General features: G+C 42.5%; 1 protein-coding gene across 1 annotated transcript in view; it reads left to right on the forward strand.

The window, feature by feature from the left end:
* The window catches only part of LOC121571613 (collagen alpha-2(IV) chain-like), a 133,075-nt gene that overhangs the window by 43,845 nt on the left and 68,307 nt on the right, over nt 1-20,923 (forward strand). The window contains exon 4 of the mRNA XM_041883174.2: nt 16,750-16,830. Within this exon, the coding sequence (XP_041739108.2) occupies nt 16,750-16,830 (81 nt within the window). The remainder of the gene's footprint in view (nt 1-16,749; nt 16,831-20,923) is intronic.

Genomic DNA, 20,923 nt, shown 5'->3' on the forward strand with positions numbered 1-20,923 from the left:
CAAGAGAGATCTGGAATGTACAAGCTGTGTGCACTGCATAAGTGCACAGCTGTGCATCGGCAGGGTTAGGGTATGGGCATGAGACGTGTGTGTGTGTGTGTGTGTCTGGGGAAGCCAAGCCAGGAAAAAAAGCCATATTACAACCTATGTGTTGTGATAATTGTGTTGTTTGCGCTATAACCTATTAGTTCATATGCCTTGCCACCGTGATATAAGAAGATACAGTGGCATAAAAATTTCAACCACACCTGTTTCATCACAAAACCTGTCCGGAGAAGACCACAAAGCATTTAGCATGTACTGTAACAAACAGTTACATGACCTACAGCATGGTCAAGCAAGTTAATGTGTCCGACATTTTGGGCCTACTAAACAACCATTGATTTAGAACCATGGAGAGTTACCCTAAGTCGTAAAGAAAACAGGAGCTGCCTCCACTATTCCAGCATCATTTGAACTTCAACGTTTCAACATCATCAAATCACCTATGCTTAATACAGTGACAACTAAAAGATACCAAAAACAATTTAGTCCAATCGACGTAAGCAAAATACAGTATGACGTGGCTGTCCATGTGACTGATTTGTGTGTGTGTGTTTGTGTGTGTTTGTGTGTGTTTGTGTGTGCAAGGAGAAAGAACATGTTGACTAAGTGTAGAGAAACGCCAATGGCATCTTCCTCTTTCATGTTGACCAAACGGTCTATCACTCTGTCATACAGTACACGCTTTTAGTTTTTGTTGTCAAAGGCGTGCTCGCTAGCCTAACTTCCTTTCATGGGCAATGATGCGCCAGGCCAGCTAGTTAACATTAGCCTACTACATCTAGCTACATATTGAACTTCCATTTTTCTGTAAATTACTTTTTGCTTTTGATGTGATTGGTGTGAAGCCAAATCCAATCTGGCTTCGGTTGACACTTTGTTTTGGTGTGCCAGGACCATTCACAGTTGAGCTCACTCAGTTTAGCTCAACGCTGATTGGCTATTATTTTATATATTTTTTATCAAGGGAGGCCAAATGCTCACTGGCGTCATTTGCATTCAATGCTATGGGCGGCAACAATATTATACTCTTTTTTGACCAGACAGCATCAGATAGATGGGCTACACATACTGGGAAAGAGGGGCGCTGTTTCGCTCACTTGGATGCTTTCTCCGGTGAGATACATTCAGCCTCTTGCAAATTGAAGGAAAATTATGAAACACAGCGAGAAAGATACATTATTTTATACTGAACAAAAAATTTAAACGCAAGATGTAAAGTTCTATTTTTCATGAGCTGAAATAAAAGATCCCAGAAATGTTCCATACGCGCAAAAAACGTATTTCTCTAAAATGTAGTGCACTCATTTGTTTACATCCCTGTTAGTGAGCATTTCTCCTTTGCCAAGATAATCCATCCACCTGACAGGTGTGGCATATCAAGAAGCTGATTAAACAGCATGATCATTACACAGGTGCACCTTGTGCTGGGGACAATAAACGGACACTCTAAAATGTGCAGTTTTGTCACAACACAATGCCACAGATGTCTCAAGTTTTGAGGGAGCGTGCAATTGGCATGTTGACTGCAGGAATGTCCACCAGAGCTGTTGCCAGAGAATTTAATGTTAATTTCTCTACCATAAGCCGCCTCCAACGTTGTTTTAGAGAATTTGGAAGTACGTCCAACCCGCATCACAACCGCAGACCATGTGTAAACACGGCAGCCCAGGACCTCCACATCCGGCTTCTTCACCTGCTGGATCGTCTGAGACCAGACAGCTGAAGAAACTGTGGGTTTGCACAACTGAAGAATTTCTGCACAAACGGTCAGAAACCGTCTCAGGGAAGCTCATCTGTGTGCTCGTTGTCCTTACCAGGGTCTTGACCTGACTGCAGTTCGGGGTCGTAATCGACTTCAGTGGGCAAATGCTCACCTTCGATGGCCACTGGCACGCTGGAGAAGTGTGCTCTTCACGGATGAATCCCCATTTCAACTGTACTGGGCAGATGGCAGACAGCGTGTATGGCGTTGTGTGGGCGAGCAGTTTGCTGTTGTGAACAGAGTGCCCCATGGTGACGGTGTGGTTATGGTATGGGCAGGCATAAGCTACGGCCAATGAGCACAATTGCATTTTATCGATGGCAATTTGAATACACAGAGATACCGTGATGAGATCTTGAGGCCCATTGTCGTGCCATTCATCTGCCGCCATCGCCTCATGTTTCAGCAGGATAATGCACGGCCCCATGTCGCAAGGATCTGTACACAATTACTGGAAGCTGAAAATGTCCCAGTTCTTCCTTGGCCTGCATACTCACCAGACATGTCACCCATTGAGCATGTTTGGGATGCTCTGGATCAACGTTTTACAGTTCCCGCCAATATCCAGCAACTTCGCACATCCATTGAAGAGGAGAGGGACAACATTCCACAGGCCACAATCAACAGCCTGATCAACTCTATGCGAAGGAAATGTGTCGCGCTGCATGAAGCAAATGTTGGTCACACCAGATACTGACTGGTTTTCTGATTCAAGCCCCTATCTTTTTTTTAAGGTATCTGTGGCCAGCAGATGCATATCTGTATTCCCAGTTGTGAAATCCATAGATAAGGGCCTAATGAATTTATTTGAATTGACTGATTTCCTTCTATGACTGTAATTCAGTAAAATCATTTAAATTGTTGCATGTTGCATTTATATTTTTGTTCAGTGTATACATGTTTTTTCTTGTTACATTTTTTGGGGAAGCCTGGCTTCCCTAGGTATCCATGAGTAGACGCCACTGTGGGGGTTGGAAATGCAAATAAAACAAGTAATGAATACAAAAATCTGACATTCCCATAGTAGAATAGTTTATCTATTTACCTAGTCGGCTGGTTGTTGTATGTTCTATGCGAGATAAATATTCCTCTCAAGGCTCATTCAAGTTATGAGTTCCATAGGAAGGGAAATTTTGACAAGTCAATGCACAGCAATTCTTGCAGTCACAGGGAAAAGAGCAGTTTTAATGGCCTTTGTTAAAATGAGGGGAATTCCAGCTTTTCTTTAGCAGCGACATGGTTAAGCACATTACTGCTCAATTCACTGTGAGTGCATTGGGGAGAGTGGGGCTAAATGTAACAAGGGTCAATTGTAGGGTAACTTGGCGTAAAACGCCACCCTACCTCAAAATAATTTGGGGAGTGACTTAAAAAAGTGTGATGAGACAGATTACATTTTTATTTGAGCAAGAGGAGTTGCAACCAGTGAAAGTGTTGGGGGAAAAATTGTGACATGAAGTGGTTTCTGCAAGAAGTACATGCATTACCCCAGGTGGCAGTTTGCCACAAGTTACCCTAACAGGTAGGCCTACATTACATTCACTGTGTTTATTCAAGTTCTATGGGACATCAATTTCATAAATAGGATGCTAACTAGTTAAAAGATCACATTTGGGATCTAGCTAATGATTAACCCAATAGGGTAAATGCAGATAGACAACCCCATGCTTCAGCGAATTTATTTATAGCCAGTTTGCCGCATCCGTTGGACTACAGGTGATAAAGCTTATTGCTAATAAAGCTGTAGCACACACCCCTGCAGTCCCTGCATTTTTTTTTTGGGGGGGGGTTCGGGGCCCTCCAGATGGTCAGTGCTATCCGGGATCCTTGGGACGTCCCCCAAGGACCCCCCCAAAGATAGCTTATGAACACATCCATAAGACGTGAAAGACATTTTTAGAATTACAGGAAATTCGTTTTAAAACTGCAACAAAATGGCAAAATGTGTAGAATGTCAGGAAATCAGAGATTCTTGAAACTTTATTTTTTATAGTTGGAAAACAATTAATATTGTTGCATTATTTGAGCTTAAATTTACATTTAAGGGAATCTTTTAAGGGAAAGAAATTGTTTTGGGAATTTTCTGAATACAGTTCACACCCCTTGACTTTTTCCACATTTTGTTGTGTTACAGCCTGAATTTAAAATTGATTAAATTTAGATTTTTTTTCAGTGTCATACACACAAAAAACCATAATGTCAAAGTGGAATTATGTTTTTTTCAATGTTTACAAATTAATTAAAATTAATGAGTCAATACGTACAGCGGCTTGCGAAAGTATTCACCCCCCTTGGCATTTTTCCTATTTTGTTGCCTTACAACCTGGAATTAAAATGGAGTTTTATTGCTTCTTTAATCAGCACAACAGTTTTCAGCTGTGCTAACATAATTGCAAAAAGGGTTTTCTAATGATCAATTAGCCTTTTAAAATGATAAACTTGGATTAGCAAACACAACGTGCCATTGGAACACAGGACTGATGGTTGCTGATAATGGGCCTCTGTACGCCTATGTAGATATTCCCTTTTTTTATCAGCCGTTTCCAGCTACAATAGCCATTTACAACATTAACAATGTCTACACTGTATTTCTGATCAATTTGGTGTTATTTTAATGGACAAAAAAAAAATGATTTTCTTTCAAAAACAAGGACATTTCTAAGTGACCCCAAACTTTTGAACGGTAGTGTATATGGACAAGCAATGACAGAGCGGTATGGACTAAGATACAGTAGAATATTATAGAATACAGTAATACATATGACATGAGTAATGCAAGATATGTAAACATTATTCAAGTGACTAGTGCTCCATTTCTTAAAGTGGCAAGTGATTTCAATAGGCAGCAGCAGCCTCTAATATGCTAGTGATGGCTATTTAACAGTCTGATGGCCTTGAGATAGAATATGTTTTTATTCTCTCGGTCCCAGCTTTGATGCACCTGTACTGACCTCGCTTCTGGATGATAGCGGGGTGAACAGGAAGTGGCTCAGGTGGTTGATGTCCTTGATGATCTTTTTGACCTTCTTGTGACATCAGGTGCTGTAGGTGTCCTGGAGGGCGGGTAGTTTGCCCCCGGTAATGCGTTCGGCAGACTGCACCACCCTCTGGAGAGCCCTGCGGTTGCGGGCAGTGCAGTTGCCATACTAGGCGGTGATACAGCCCGACAGGGTGCTCTCAATTGTGCATCTGTAAAAGTTTGTGAGGGTTTTAGGTGCCAAGCCAAATAATAATGGATTTAATGGTGCTCCGTGGGATGTTCAAAGTTTCTGATATTTTTTTATAACCCAACCCTGATCTGTACTTCTCCACAACTTTGTCCCTGACCTGTTTGGAGAGCTCCTTGATCTTCATGGTGCCGCTTGCTTGGTGGTGCCCCTTGCTTAATGATGTTGCAGACTCTGGGGCCATTCAGAACAGGGGTATATATACTGAGATCATGTGACAGATCATGTGACACTTAGATTGCACACAGATGGACTTTATTTAACTAATTATGTGACTTCTGAAGGTAATTGGTTGCACCAGATCTTATTTAGGGGCTTCATTGCAAAGGGGGTGAATATATATGCACGCACCACTTTTCAGTTATTTATTTTTTAGAATTTCTTGAAACAAGTTATTTTTTTCATTTCACTTCACCAATTTAGACTATTTTGTGTATGTCCATTACATGAAATCCAAATAAAAATCAATTTTAATTACAGGTTGTAATGCAACAAAATAGGAAAAACGCCAAGGGGGATGAATACTTTTGCAAGGCACTGTATTCAACCCCTTTGTTATGGCAAGCCTAAATCAATTTAGGAGTAAAATGTTGCTTAAGAAGTCACATAATACGTTGCATGGACTCACTCTGTGTGCAATAATAATGTTTAACATGATTTTTAAATGCCTACTTAATCTCTGTACCCCACACATACAATTATCTGAAGGTCCCTCAGTCGAGCATTGAATTTCAAACACAAATTCAACCACAAAGATCAGGGAGATTTTCCAATGCCTCACAAAGAAGGGCACCTATTGGTAGATCGGTAAAAATAAAAACAGACATTGGATATCCTTTTGAGTATGGTGAAGTTATTAATTACACTTTGGATGGTGTATCAATACACCCAGTCACTACAAAGATACAGGCGTCCTTCCTAACTCAGTTGCCGGAGAGGAAGGAAACTCAGGGATTTCACCATAAGGCCAATGGTGACTTTAAAACAGTTCCAGAGTTTAATGGCTGTAATAGGAGAAAACTGAGGATGGATCAACAACATTTTAGTTACTCCACAATACTAACATAATTGATAGAGTGAAAAGAAGGAAGCCTGTACAGGAAAACATTTTTCTAAAATGTGTATCCTGTTTGCAAAAAGGCGCTAAAGTAATACTGCAAAAAATGTGGCAAAGCAATTAACTTTTTGTCCTGAAGAACAAGTGTTATGTTTGGGGTAAATCCAATACAACACATTAGTTAGTATCACTCTCCATATTTTCAAACATAGTGGTGGCTTCTTCATGTTATGGGTATGCGTGTAATCGTTAAGGACTGGTTAGTTTTTCAGGATAAAAAATAAACGGAATGGAGCTAAGCACAGGCAAAATCCTAGAGGAAAGCCTGGTTCAGTCTGCTTTCCACTAGACACTGGTAGATGAATTAACCTTTCAGCAGGACAAAAACCTAAAACACAAGGCCATATCTACACTGGAGTTGCTTACCAAGAAGACAGTGAATGTTCCTGAGTGGCAGCGTTACAAGTTTGACTTAAATCTACTTGAAAATCTATGTCAAGACCTGAAAATGGCTTGATCAACAACCAATTTGAAAGCGCTTGAAGAATTTTGAAAAGAATAATGGGCAAATGTTGCACAATCCAGGTGTGGAAAGAACTTAGAGATTTACCCAGAAAGACTCACAGCTGTAATCACTGCCAAAGGTGCTTCTACAAAGTATTGATTCAGGGGTGTGAAAACGTATGTAAACGAGATATATTTACGTATTTCATTTTCAAAAAATATTCTAACATTTCTAAAGACATGTTTCCATTTTGTCATTATGGTTTATTGTGCGTAGATGGGTGAGAAATACATTTAATCCATTTTGGAGATTTGTATTACATATTTGAATAATCTAATGTTAGAATTAAACAATCAAGGCCTTTAAACAATTGTTGGACAATAATTGTAAAAATGAAATGCCTTGTATGGTGTCTGACGGAGTTGACATAAATCCAGTTAGTAAGCATTTTATGAAGGAACAAAATGTGGTTGTTCCTTTACATGGTGTGATAGCTGATACTTTGGTCAATCAAAATATATATTTCAAATGTTGTTAATATTAAGACAAATATTTCAAGAATCCCTGAGCTCTAAAACAGCAACATTTTCTCTCAGCTTCATGGCAAAATGTGTAAAATAGCATGAGATTTGCTAGAATACTACACATATTTTCCCCCATGGAAAGTATTTGCGGGGGGGAACCGGATAATGGAACAAACATTTTAACAAATAATTTTCCCAACATTGGGATGTGGTTATGTCTGTCTGGTGAACCACAAGCTCTGTGAGTCAGATTGACCACAGGTTGACCACACTAACCAACAACAGTGTTGGTTTGTTATGTAAGTGTAAAATGTGGTATGTGCGCTAAGCCATGTTCAAAGTTCATTCCATGATCACACCAGACACACCACAATGACACACACCTTACCCTATAACTAATACTTTAACAATAACATCATAGCCCAATTTTCTCTGCATATAGAGGCCAAACATTCAAAACAGCAACACTAAATCAGTGACTCATAAGGCTATGTACAGTAAGTCTGCCTTAGAGATAGCAGGATATACAGTGAGGGAAAAAAGTTTTTGATCCCCTGCTGATTTTGTACGTTTGCCCACTGACAAAGAAATGATCAGTCTATCATTTTAATGGTAGGTTTATTTGAACAGTGAGAGACAGAATAACAACAAAAAAATCCAGAAAAACGCATGTCAAAAAAGTTATAAATTGATTTGCATTTTAATGAAGGAAATAAGTATTTGACCCCCTCTCAATCAGAAAGATTTCTGGCTCCCAGGTGTCTTTTATACAGGTAACGAGCTGAGATTAGGAGCACACTCTTAAAGGGAGTGCTCCTAATCTCAGGTTGTTACCTGTATAAAAGACACCTGTCCACAGAAGCAATCAATCAGATTCCAAACTCTCCACCATGGCCAAGACCAAAGAGCTCTCCAAGGATGTCAGGGACAAGATTGTAGACCTACACAAGGCTGGAATGGGCTACAAGACCATCGCCAAGCAGCTTGGTGAGAAGGTGACAACAGTTGGTGCGATTATTCACAAATGGAAGAAACACAAAAGAACTGTCAATCTCCCTCGGACTGGGGCTCCATGCAAGATCTCACCTCGTGGAGTTACAATGATCATGAGAACGGTGAGGAATCAGCCCAGAACTATACGGGAGGATCTCGTCAATGATCTCAAGGCAGCTGGGACCATAGTCACCAAGAAAACAATTGGTAACACACTATGTCGTGAAGGACTGACATCCTGCAGCGCCTGCAAGGTCCCCCTGCTCAAGAAAGCACATATACAGGGCCGTCTGAAGTTTGCCAATGAACATCTGAATGATTCAGAGGAGAACTGGGTGAAAGTGTTGTGGTCAGGTGAGACCAAAATCGAGCTCTTTGGTATCAACTCAACTCGCCGTGTTTGGAGGAGGAGGAATGCTGCCTATGACCCCAAGAACACCATCCCCACCGTTAAACATGGAGGTGGAAACATTATGCTTCAGGAGTGTTTTTCTGCTAAGGGGACAGGACAACTTCCCTGCATCAAAGGGACGACGGACGGGGCCATGTACCGTCAAATCTTGGGTGAGAACCTCCTTCCCTCAGCCAGGGCATTGAAAATGGGTCGTGGATGGTTATTCCAGCACGACAATGACCCAAAACACACGGCCAAGGCAACAAAGGAGTGGCTCAAGAAGAAGCACATTAAGGTCCTGGAGTGGCCTAGCCAGTCTCCAGACCTTAATCCCATAGAAAATCTGTGGAGGGAGCTGAAGGTTCGAGTTGCCAAACGTCAGGCTCGAAACCTTAATGACTTGGAGAAGATCTGCAAAGAGGAGTGGAACAAAATCCCTCCTGAGATGTGTGCAAACCTGGTGGCCAACTACAAGAAACGTCTGACCTCTGTGATTGCCAACAAGGGTTTTGCCACCAAGTACTAAGTCATGTTTTGCAGAGGGGTCAAATACTTATTTCCCTCATTAAAATGCAAATCAATTTATAACATTTTTGACATGCGTTTTTCTGGATTATTTTGTTGTTATTCTGTCTCTCACTGTTCAAATAAACCTACCATTAAAATTATAGACTGATCATGTCTTTGTCAATGGGCAAACGTACAAAATCAGCAGGGGATCAAATGTCCACATCACCAACGAACTATCATGGTCCAAACACACCAAGACAGTCATGAAGAGGGCACGACAAAGCCTATTCCCCCTCAGGAGACTAAAAAGATTTGGCATGGGTCCTCAGATCCTCAAAAAATTCTACAGCTGCACCATCGAGAGCATCCTGACTGGTTGCATCACCGCCTGGTATGGCAACTGCTTGGCCTCCGACCGCAAGGCACTGCAGAGGGTAGTGCGTACGGCCCAGTACATCACTGGGGCAAAGCTTCCTGCCATCCAGGACCTCTATACCAGGCGGTGTCAGAGGAAGGCCCTCAAAATTGTCAAAGACTCCAGCCACCCTAGTCATAGACTGTTCTCTCTGCTACCGCACGGCAAGCGGTACCGGAGTGCCAAGTCTAGGTCCAAAAGACTTCTCAACAGCTTCTACCCCCAAGCCATAAGACTCCTGAAGAGCTAATCATGGCTACCCGGACTATTTGCACTGCCCCCCCACCCCATCCTTTTTACACTGCTGCTACTCTGTTAAGTATTTATGCATAGTCACTTTAACTCTACCCACATGTACATATTACCTCAACTACCTCAACTAGCCGGTGCCCCCGCACATTGACTCTGCAACGGTACCCCCCTGTATATATAGCCTCCCTACTGTCACTTTATTTTACTTCTGCTCTTTTTTTTCTCAACACTTTTTTTGTTGTTTTATTTTTACTTTTTTGGTTTAAAATAAATGCACTGTTGGTTAAGGGCTGTAAGTAAGCATTTCACTGTAATGTCTGCACCTGTTGTATTCGGCGCATGTGACCAATACAATTTGATTTGATTTGATTTGATTTGAAATACTTTTTTCCCTCACTATAAGTAGAGCTGATGCTGTACTGTATAAGCCTCTTCTTTCACCAACAGAGCGAAAGCTCCACCTTCTCCTCCCTTCACATAGACCAATAAAGACCCACTGATAAGAGGGGAGGGATGTTTCAGGTGCACTAATGGCATTAAAACGTAGCGACAGAGATGGTGTGTGTGTGTGTGTGTGTGTGTGTGTGTGTGTGTGTGTGTGTGTGTGTGTGTGTGTGTGTGTGTGTGTGTGTGTGTGTGTGTGTGTGTGTGTGTGTGTGTGTGTGTGTGTGTGTGTGTGTGTGTGTGTGTGTGTGCTATCTGCACAGTGGGACATATAGGACTTGATGTATGTATTAGGAGTCTCCAGTGTACTAACTCATAGCTTTTTTAATTAACAGAGACATTCATCTTACAGCCACCGCCCACTGAACTGACCAGAGACCACCTATAGATAGATATGCACACACACACACACACACACACACACACACACACACACACACACACACACACACACACGCACGCACGCACACACACACACACACACACACACAAACACACACTGAAGTTTCTCATTTAATTCAAGGAAAACACACACACAGAAATAGACACTCAGACACTAAAACACCAGTAACCTCCTAAATTAAGCGGTCATGGGGATAAGGGACATTGTGTTATCATGTTGCTGTTTATTGCCTTCTGCTAGCTCATCCCTGTCATGATTGTCATCAGGGCCGTAATAGAAACAGGCTGTCTCAGTCTCAGGACTAAAACAAGGCAAGGACAACTGCTCTGGGGTCTGTGGGGTTTGTACAATCCTCAGTGAGTGAATATTGAATAAACATGTAGAAAAATAATGTAATCTGCACAGACAGAGGGACTCCGTTTTGGGGCGGGGAGATGTCGGTTGGTGGTGTAGAATTAGCAATCGTCTGGTCCCAAGACAGACACACTGACCACAGTCCGAAAGCAGAAATGAAGAATGAAGTGAAAAATAGTTTGAGCTGGGGAAGATACATTATGAGACCTGGATAAACTAAGGACAGTTTTTTCTGTTAAAGTAGACTTTAGCTTACATCACATCTCTCCAGTCTTAGTATGGTAAGAGATAGCCTAGGCACAGACAAAGTAAATCATCATGTGTTACACAGTCTTTGAAGTGTGTTTCAATGGGAAGAGATTCTTGGTATCTGTTTCAAGGAAATATAGACTTTACAGGAAACAAAGCCGTTAACTTTGCTCGTAACGTTTATCTGGGTGAGTTACGATGTGCGCCACTTCCGCCACTAGACAGACATGTTTATATCCAAGAAGTCATAGGCATATCCAAGAAAATAAATACATCACAATTTGACAGTTTGGGAATATGGGAAGACTGTGTGTGTGTGTGTGTGTGTGTGTGTGTGTGTGTGTGTGTGTGTGTGTGTGTGTGTGTGTGTGTGTGTGTGTGTGTGTGTGTGTGTGTGTGTGTGTGTGTGTGTGTGTGTGTGTGTGTGTGTGTGTGTGTGTGTGTGTGTGTGTGTGTGTGTGTGTGTGTGTGTGTGTGAGTGTGTGAGTGTGCGTGTGTGTGTGTGTTATGTTTGTCTAGTTTATCCCAGACACTCTTTTTTGTCTAATTCTCCTTTAAGACAGCATGTCTGACTGTTTGTTTATTGTTGTGGTCAACTTTGTCTGGAATATTCTGGATTCAGAAATATGGGAACGTTTTCCATTTTCTTTTCTTTTGCTGTTTTGTCGCGGTCATGCTCTTTAGACTTGTAGATATCGCCCGGGTCAAAACATAGTCCCATAGAGTGCTGCATTTAAGTGCCACAGACCTGCCGTTCACATGGTTCCGATTTGAGTGTTCATGCATGTGTTCTGATCAGACAGCCCACGGAGAGTAGATGATTGTGACCACAAAGGGTCTCACAGACCACAGAGTCTAGCCAGCTCTGAGCATGAAACATGAAAGAGAATTAACATTGGACGGTCACAGAGACAACTAGAAAAGTAAAGTTTCAAACAGAAACAGATTATACAGTCTGGCTTATTGGAGTCCCTTTGGTGCTTGTCATGTTGGGTTTCCTAGAAACAAACAGGATATGCACTGAAACTATAGCTCAGCCATTCACTATAGCAGTCCCAGACTGTCCAATTCATTCAGATTAGGGGAGAAGACGGATAAGATCCCGTCTCAATTGATCATGTGAATATTTATATGAGAGTTACTACACATTAACATTTGAGGTCTGGAGTTTTCTGTTATACACTCCACAGACATAGAGTCATACAGATTAGCATTCCGTCCTCCATCTTGGATCTTTGTGTGAGGCAGTTTTTCTGTAGCTTTCCTCTGTCACCTTGGCTGTCCCACACACTGTGCAATAGTGTTGAGTTTGGTTCCATTTTTCATTAGGTCACTGTGGAGACTGGGACTGGGTCCTCTTGCCCAATAGCTTTAAATAGTGTAGGTGTCAGATAAATGTTAATAATCCAAATGTTTGTCCCTGAGCCAAAGCCTCAGCTAGTGTATTGGGTACGTGGGTGGTCTGGTCTGGTGTGATCAACTGTTCAGGGACAACATTCTAGGAGGATGTCTGGCTTCGTGTCTGGGAACGCCTAGAGCAGTGTTCTTCACTCCTGGTTCTGGACAGCTGCAGTGTATGCTGGCCTTTGTCCCAACCCAACCAGCACAAAAGTGTTAGTGCTGGGCTAGGACACTCGGTACTCCCCCCAGGACCAGGAGTGAGGAAGTGAGGATAGAGAGAACAAATGGAGAGGAAATTAAATACCTTTGTGGTGTGTGTTAATCCATTGTCTTGTGAACAAATTCAATTGCCCTTTGACCTCCTCCGGTTGACCCTGTAGCAAGTCTCCAAATAGAAAAAAACAACCAATGTTATGTTTCTTCGGTTGATGTGAATAGTTCTTAACTAACTCAATTAACCATTGACCTCATGGACAGGACCATGTTATAAGCCTCCAAGCCGCCCCCTAAGCGGACCTCAATCCTCCATTCTCCACCCAATGAAACCCCTGGCCTCAGGCTCTCGCTATGTTGTGAAGGATGTTAAGGTGATTAGTGTAGCAGCCTGGAAAATGTGATGTTGGAAAGAGCAGGTTGTTGTGATGGTGGTGGGTGGGGGCAGGATGTACTGTAACACAATATCATTGTCTTCAGCTGAAATAATCATTAACTATTTTAGGCCAAACAGCATACCCAAATGGATTCCACAGCCACATGTCATGTTTTTGTTCTTTTTTGGAGGTGGAACGTCTTTGTCCTTTGTGTCTGTCCGGAGGTGATGTGTCCTATCATGTAGCTAGTGGGGTTTCCAGTCCACTGTCCAGGCGATTCACGCAATGCCTCTGTGATGTCACACCTCAGCAGGGGTCCATCCCAATAGTCTGACGTGGCTTCCTCTACTTATCCTCTGCTACACCTGTACTGGTGTGAGAACACAGGCTGGGTGGAAGCAATATGGAGGATGCCGGTTGACTACCAGATAAGCTTTCACCTGTCCAGTCCTGTAATGTCTGTGCAGATTAAGGAAAGGTCGCCAAGTAGTGGAAGCCACTTCAGGTTGTGTTGATGTTTAAAAGCAGGTGGAATGTAGATTTGAATGACACTGTCTCAAGTCAAGTCTTTGCTATAGGCCTACCATTCAGCAATTATTCAGTCTTGGCTATTCCTTCCCACACTATGGCTCTACTGAAGCTCTATGGTCTGCTAAAGATGGGTTTCCTTTAGATTCACAGATCCTCAGATAGATACAGCCAGTTAGAGAGGAAATTGAGCCCCATGCATTCCATAGGGGAAGAGAACAAGGTCCTTTGTGTTGGGGCAGATAGGGGATCATGAAAGGACGTCGTCTGCATGGTGAAAGACTCTTTGTGAGCCCGGGGAGGGTCTCAATGTGCTCTTTGTCAGATCTGTGCCTAACATGTTGTGTCGCGGTAATGAGGGACAATTCTTACAAGTCCTGATCCACATGAAGTGACCGTTTTTACAGTTTTGGGAGTTTTATGCCAGGGGGGTTGAGGGATTGAGGTTGACGATTGCTGTGTAAGCAGGCACTGGTATGACTGTGTAGGTGGGGGGTGTAGGAGGACACAGTCCAATGACGTCAGAAGATAAACCAGCCTTGGAGACTCCTTGCATGGTCCACTATGGACTCAATGGGCAGATTCGATTATGCTGAGCTGCGGGTCACCAGTCTATGTCCCGTGAGGTGAACGGGTAAAAGCGGTGAGGGAGGAGCACCCTTCTCAAATCAAACAGTAATCTGCGCCACTCGTCATGTTGTCAACAAGGCAGCATGGTGCATCGTCCAAAAACATACAACATCTCTTTTACATTAAATATGTTTGAATTTTCAAACTAGTTTTTATTGGGAAGGCAGATAAAGCGTTTTTATCAAAAGGAATCACTTTTGCATGTGAAAACACAGAATCCTACTCATTACTCCACGTGCTAATTACATCACTTTTGTTTTGAGCCGACTTCGCCGTGGGCTTTGAACGGAGCCAACTTTCACCTAGTGCAAAACACACCTACCCAGAAACCCCTCACTGTCTCAGATATATAGGCTAATGGGAAGCCCATATGCTGAGTCGCTCGTTCTATGCATTCAATTGTACTCTGATAGGGAAACTGTTTTGTCTTTCACTGTCTTGTGGAACCTTATGCAAATAAGTCCTATAGGTCAAATAATAATCATCATCAATTACATTTTTGTCATTTAGCAGACGCTCTTATCCAGAGCAACTTACAGTTAGTGAGTGCATACATTTTCATACTGGCCCCCCGTGGGAATCGAACCCACAACCCTGGCGTTGCAAGTGCCATGCTCTACCAACTGAGCTACACAGGGCTTTTGTAAAGTGCCTTTTAGTATACAAGAATAATCTCAAAGAGCAAATAAGTAATTTGCATTAATGTATGGCCTTTAGGGATGTGCATCTTTCACTTTCAAGACGATTCGATACGTATCTAGATACATGGGCTCCGATAAGATACGGGAACGATACGTTTGAATTTGAAACGATTTGGTGCGATTCGGTTTGATTAGAGAACGAATCGATGCGATTCGGTTCGTTGCGATTTGATGCTCTAACATTTGTTGCATAAACATATTCATTTTATATTCTAAATTAAAATCTGCTGCTGATGGAGCTCATCAGCTGGGCCTCTCTGGGCTGGATCTGTCTGAGCTGACGTGTGTGTGTGTGTGTGTGTGTGTGTGTGTGTGTGTGTGTGTGTGTGTGTGTGTGTGTGTGTGTGTGTGTGTGTGTGTGTGTGTGTGTGTGTGTGTGTGTGTGTAAATGATGTACAGTGCAATCGGAAAGTATACAGACCCCTTCACTTTTTCCACATTTTGTTACGTTACAGCCTTATTTTTAAATGGATTTTTTTTTTTATCCGCATCGACCTACACACAATACCCCATAATGACAAAGCAAAAACAGGTTTTTAGAAATGTTTGCAAATTTATTCACAAAAAAAACAGAAATACCTTATTTACATAAGTATTCAGACCCTTTGCTATGAGACTCGAAATTGAGCTCAGGTGCATCCTGTTTCCATTGATCATCCTTGAGATGTTTCTACAACTTGATTGGAGTCCACCTGTGGTAAATTCAATTGATTGGACATGATTTGGAAAGGCAGTTGACAGTGCATGTCAGAGCAAAATCCAAGCCATGAGGTCGAAGGAATTGTCCGAAGAGCTCCGAGACAGGATTGTGTCGAGGCACAGGGTACCAAAAAATGTCTGCAACATTTAAAATCCCCAAGAACACAGTGGCCTCCATCATTCTTCCTACAGCTGGCTGCCCGGCCAAATTGAGAAATCGGGGGAGAAGGGCCTTGGTCAGGAAGGTGACCAAGAACCTGATGGTCACTCTGACAGAGCTCCAGAGTTCCTCTGTGGAGATGGGAGAACCTTTCAGAAGGACAACCATCTCTGCAGCACTCACCAATCAGGCCTTTATGGTAGAGTGGCCAGACGGAAGCCACTCCTCAGTAAAAGGCACATGACAACCCGCTTGGAGTTTGCCAAAAGGCACCTAAAGGACTCTTAGACCATGAGAAACAAGATTCTCTGGTCTGATGAAACCAAGAATGAACTCTTTGGCCTCAATGCCAAGCGTCACGTCTGGAGGACACCTGGCACCATCCCTACGTTGAAGCATGGTAGTGGCAGCATCATGCTGTGGGGATGTTTTTCAGCGGCAGGGACTAGGAAACTAGTCAGGATTGAGGCAAAGATGAACGGAGCAAAGTACAGAGAGATCCTTGATGAAAACCTGCTCCAGAGCGCTCAGGACCTCAGACTGGGGCGAAGGTTCACCTTCCAACAGGACAACGACCATAAGGACACAGCCAAGACAACACAGGAGTGGCTTCGGGACAAGCCTCTGAATGTCCTTGAGTGGCCCAGCCAGAGCCCGGACTTGAACCTGATCCTATGACTATATAGACTACTGTATGCAATTAAGTGACAGGCATGTTCAACTATACACATGCATATCCCATGCACAACCATATACCATAGAGAACCTTTAAGCTACACATTAACAAATTGTTCCATGGGTTAGATATACAGTATATTTGGGGGTAATTACTGTCCATGCATGTGGTGAGTTATGATGATATTGTTTTGTTGTCTCTAACCCAGTCCTCTGTGTTGTGTTCTCCAGGGTGGTAAGAAGCACAATGAGCCATGTGGAGGAAGAGACTGTAGCGGAGGATGTAAATGTTTCCCTGAGAAGGGCGCCAGGGTAAGTCACATTTCCTTAATTGTTTTGCTCTCTAACCCCTACACAACACTATGTGGTAAGCTCTATCTCGATCTCTACACAACTCTCCACAACTCTACACCTCTAAATGAAGGAATTCATTGGCTATTCAGGAGGTATGAAAGCACCATAACAATGCAACAGTGATACTTGAAGCAATAACACCCTACCAGACCTTCATCAATATGGACCTCTCTTTCTGTGTAACATATGAACTCAGATCCATTACTGCTTGACTCACAGTATATCTACTAATAGGCTATTTTCCAACCTCTTTGTCTCACGTCTTTATCACCTTATCACACATACTGTTAGGGAAAGTGGTGAAACTCACACCATTAACTTAACAGTAAAGAGAGGGGATGGGTGTGGGGCGAACTGTTGGCCTCTAGAGGGTCAAGGCCCTATTAGTAAAATGGAGGAGAGGAAGAGAGGACAGGAAGGGAGGACAGGAAGAGAGGTGGGGAGGAGATAGGGGGAGAGTTGGTAAGGAGAGAGGGGGAGATCCAGGGCAGATGTTGTGAATGCAGGGAGGAAGAGATAGACTAAACACCAGGTTCATAATAAGATAATGGAGCAAGAGGGAGAGACAGGGGGGCTTCACAATTAACCAATAAGGGGACAGGATCTGTAAGAGGAACAAATCACTTATTGGCAGTGAGCTTCAATATCCTCTTGGCGGTGTGTGTGTGTTATCACTTAGGAGTAAGGGTGTCTGATTACCATGGAGACCAGCTAGAAAGTCAGGGGGCACTGTGTCAAACCGATAATATGGGAAGAGTTGTATTCTAACAGAGCCCTTGTTACAGTGCATGCTTAAACTCAGACAAAGACAATGCTAAGTATTCAAACCAAAGATTTCACTCATAAATCAGCTGATCAAAGGCTGTGTAGTATCTCCTACAATGTTCTCAGTGGCCAGTTTGGTTATTTTCCACTCATCTTCAAAGTATTCTCATAGGAACTGTTAAACCCCCAGTTTAAACTTTATGTGACGTTAAACCACAAGGACAAAATTATTCAGTTCTTAAAACACAGGGTCAGTTAGAAGAAGAATGCTTTGTCAATGAGTTCTTAAAAATAAAAGAATGTGGCTTGAGGGAATTGTAGTCCGACTCGGCTGTGTTGGGACTTGGGAATTTACCGGGTCGACTTTACAGTATGCCTCTGACCTTTACGGTCACCGGGGTTACAGGAAACCCCATAAGGAGGAGTGGACGGGAGAGAGACAGGAAGAACATTCCACAGCTTTAAGGATGCGAAGGCCTTGTGAGTGAGGGTCAGACCATCTAATCTCTCACTCTCTCACTCTCTAACTCTCTCTCTAAATCTCTAACTCTCTCTCTCCCAAGGCTGTAAGAGGGGATCTCTCCCTAGTTGGCACCTTGGCATGTTGTTCCCCTGACCTTTGTTCCAGCAAACAAAACGCAAAGAAAATAAAATATCCTCGGGTCGCGACCACTCCCTCATCCACTAGGCCTAGTTACACTCTTAGAAAAAAGGCTTCCAAAAGGGGTTTTCGGCTGTCCCCATAAGAGAACCCTCTGTGGAAACGGTTCCACATGGAACCCAAAAGGGGTTCTATCTGGAACCAAAATAGTTCTACCTGGAGCCAAAAACAGTTATTCAAAGGGTTCTCCTATGGGGACAGCCGAAGAACCCTTTAAGGTTCTAGATAGCACTTTTTTCTAAGAGTGTATATTGTTAAATTATTAATTTGAGTTTAACATTATAAACACTCGTGCTGAGTCCTCTGACGTTTATATGAGGTGGGATAGCAGGTGTGGCCTGCTATTTTGTTTGAATGTCCTAAAATGGCAATGTCTGTTTTCACATGTATTTTGTCTATTGTTTTGCTATTTATTGCTTGCATTTACATCTTCAATTCTCCAGGCCCTGAGCCAAATCCACATATTCTCCTCATCAGGTTGATGGATTTGTCCATGAACCAACAAATTCTAAAATTTGATTTGAGAAGATTCTCCTCCCAGATGTCTGTCCTTCTCTTTCTCCTTCTCTCGATCTCTCTGTCTTTCTTTCAGTCTTCCTCTCGCTCTCTCTATTTCTCTCTCCAACTATCTATTTATCTCTGTCTATCTCTCTCTACCTCCATCTATTGTTTCTATCTTCTATCTCTTTCCCTATATCCCTCTCCCTCCATCTATCTCTCTCTTGGGGTTGTTAGATAATACAGCAGTGGACTCATCACGTTTTTCTGCTGATGGTTCGTACGCCCCTGGATTGGCAGGGGTTGGACCACATCTGTTCAGAATGGATGACAGTTGTCTGTGGTTTAACTGGCGACCTCACAAATATCAACCACTCCAAGGGGTCGATCATACATTGTTCTGTGTTTACGGCTGCTCGACACTATGTGGATGTGACAATGCACTTGTAGAAGGGTGTCGACCAACACTTTCACTCTCTCATATTCATCAGTCTGACATCTGTGTTAGAATATGACTCTTAACTCCATTATGAATACACTGCGGAATAACCCTAATCTCCCAAAACTCGAGGGTCCTTCAGCTTGTTGACATCTCCTACATAACTCATTATTGTAGGAAAAACAGAGGCTGTGGTTTCTCAGGAAGGAGAGACTGACAGAGAGAGGAGTTGATTGTGTCAGGGAAAGTTATGTTCCAGAGATGGTCATTTCATGGGTGTTTAGCATCGGGCAGAGAAGTGATTTGGCAGGGTTGTTCTCTATCCCTATCGCCCACTCCCCCTGGCAGACTGTGGAGGGTTTTATACACAGAGGGCATTAAAGAAAATATCACACTCCTCTAGGCACTGATACAAGCTCATAGTTGTTTCATAGTCAAAGTTATTGTGGGTTGTATCTTGTAATGCCAGTCCAATAAAACGCGGTAATAAACTAAGTGCTTGTGTCCATAAGACTGTAAAGTGTTGACAAATGCATGTAAAGGGTTTGACAAGCCCACAAAATAAAGGATGAAGTGCTTGTGTCTATAGCAGGTTGGTGATTGCAAGGTATGGATATTTGAGCAGTATTTTGACTTTTGAAGGACAAATGAAACCAAGAGCCTCTAGGCCAGAGGCCCCAGTCCAGTTCAGTGCAGTCTAGCTCCACACTAAAAAAAAGCTGGGTTGTTTGGTTGATCCAACTCCTGGGTTGCAGGCATGGGCCACTTAGTTGGGTTGTTTTCTTTAAAAAGAGCAATGTTGGGTTGTTGATGCTGGGTTATTGGTGCTGGGTTATTGAGATATGACCCAGTGGGTCAGCTCAAAAGACTGGAGGCGTGGTTTAGTAGGGGTGTGGCTTTCTTTTTAGCCACCCGTGAGAGTAAATATCATTCTTGTTTCCTGGAATCTTCCAACTGGGATTTCTAGATCATCTGGAAAATGTACCAGAATTTTGCAACCCTACCTGCAAATCACATTATGCTGGCTTGCAATTTGATGTGTAATTCCTATTGGGATCCAGCCAGAGTTAGGATATCCAACAGATGCAATTTTTATTCACCCCGTAACCTGCATTCATAATGACTGCCAGAATTAGGAATAGTATGAGGAGACTACCTAAGCTATTTAAACTGGACCAACCATTTCAGTTATGGGTGCAAAAAATCTAACTAAATTATTGGATTTGTTTAGAAAAATGTATGTTATTTATCTTTGTGTTGCATAAGATTAATCAATCAATCACTTAATGTACATGCAAAAACACAGATATTAAAAACAATTAACCTGCAGTAGAGCATGCTGGGTAAAAAGTACATTTGTTATCCTAACTTTTTTAAATGGAGTTGATGTGACTTCTCATTTAGTTTTGAGTCAGTACCACAAACATTTTAAGTAATAATGACTTTTCAAAGACTTTGAGTTCAACTTACTAGAAGCATTTGAGTTAAAATGCCTTAGTGTTTACAGTGTGTGTTTGCGTGTCTATAAATGGCATGATTTCCTTGTTCCATGAAAACTAGGGCCATATATACATCCCAAATTCGTGCTCTCGCCCGTCTTCAAATTCTCTGTCTCCATAGGGATGGAATAATTGAACAGTCTGGAATGCCTTGGCCTGTCCCTCTGAGGGAAAATCTGAGAGGCCACT

Source organism: Coregonus clupeaformis, chromosome 40 (assembly GCF_020615455.1).
Source record: "Coregonus clupeaformis isolate EN_2021a chromosome 40, ASM2061545v1, whole genome shotgun sequence".
Classification (NCBI taxonomy): domain Eukaryota; kingdom Metazoa; phylum Chordata; class Actinopteri; order Salmoniformes; family Salmonidae; genus Coregonus; species Coregonus clupeaformis.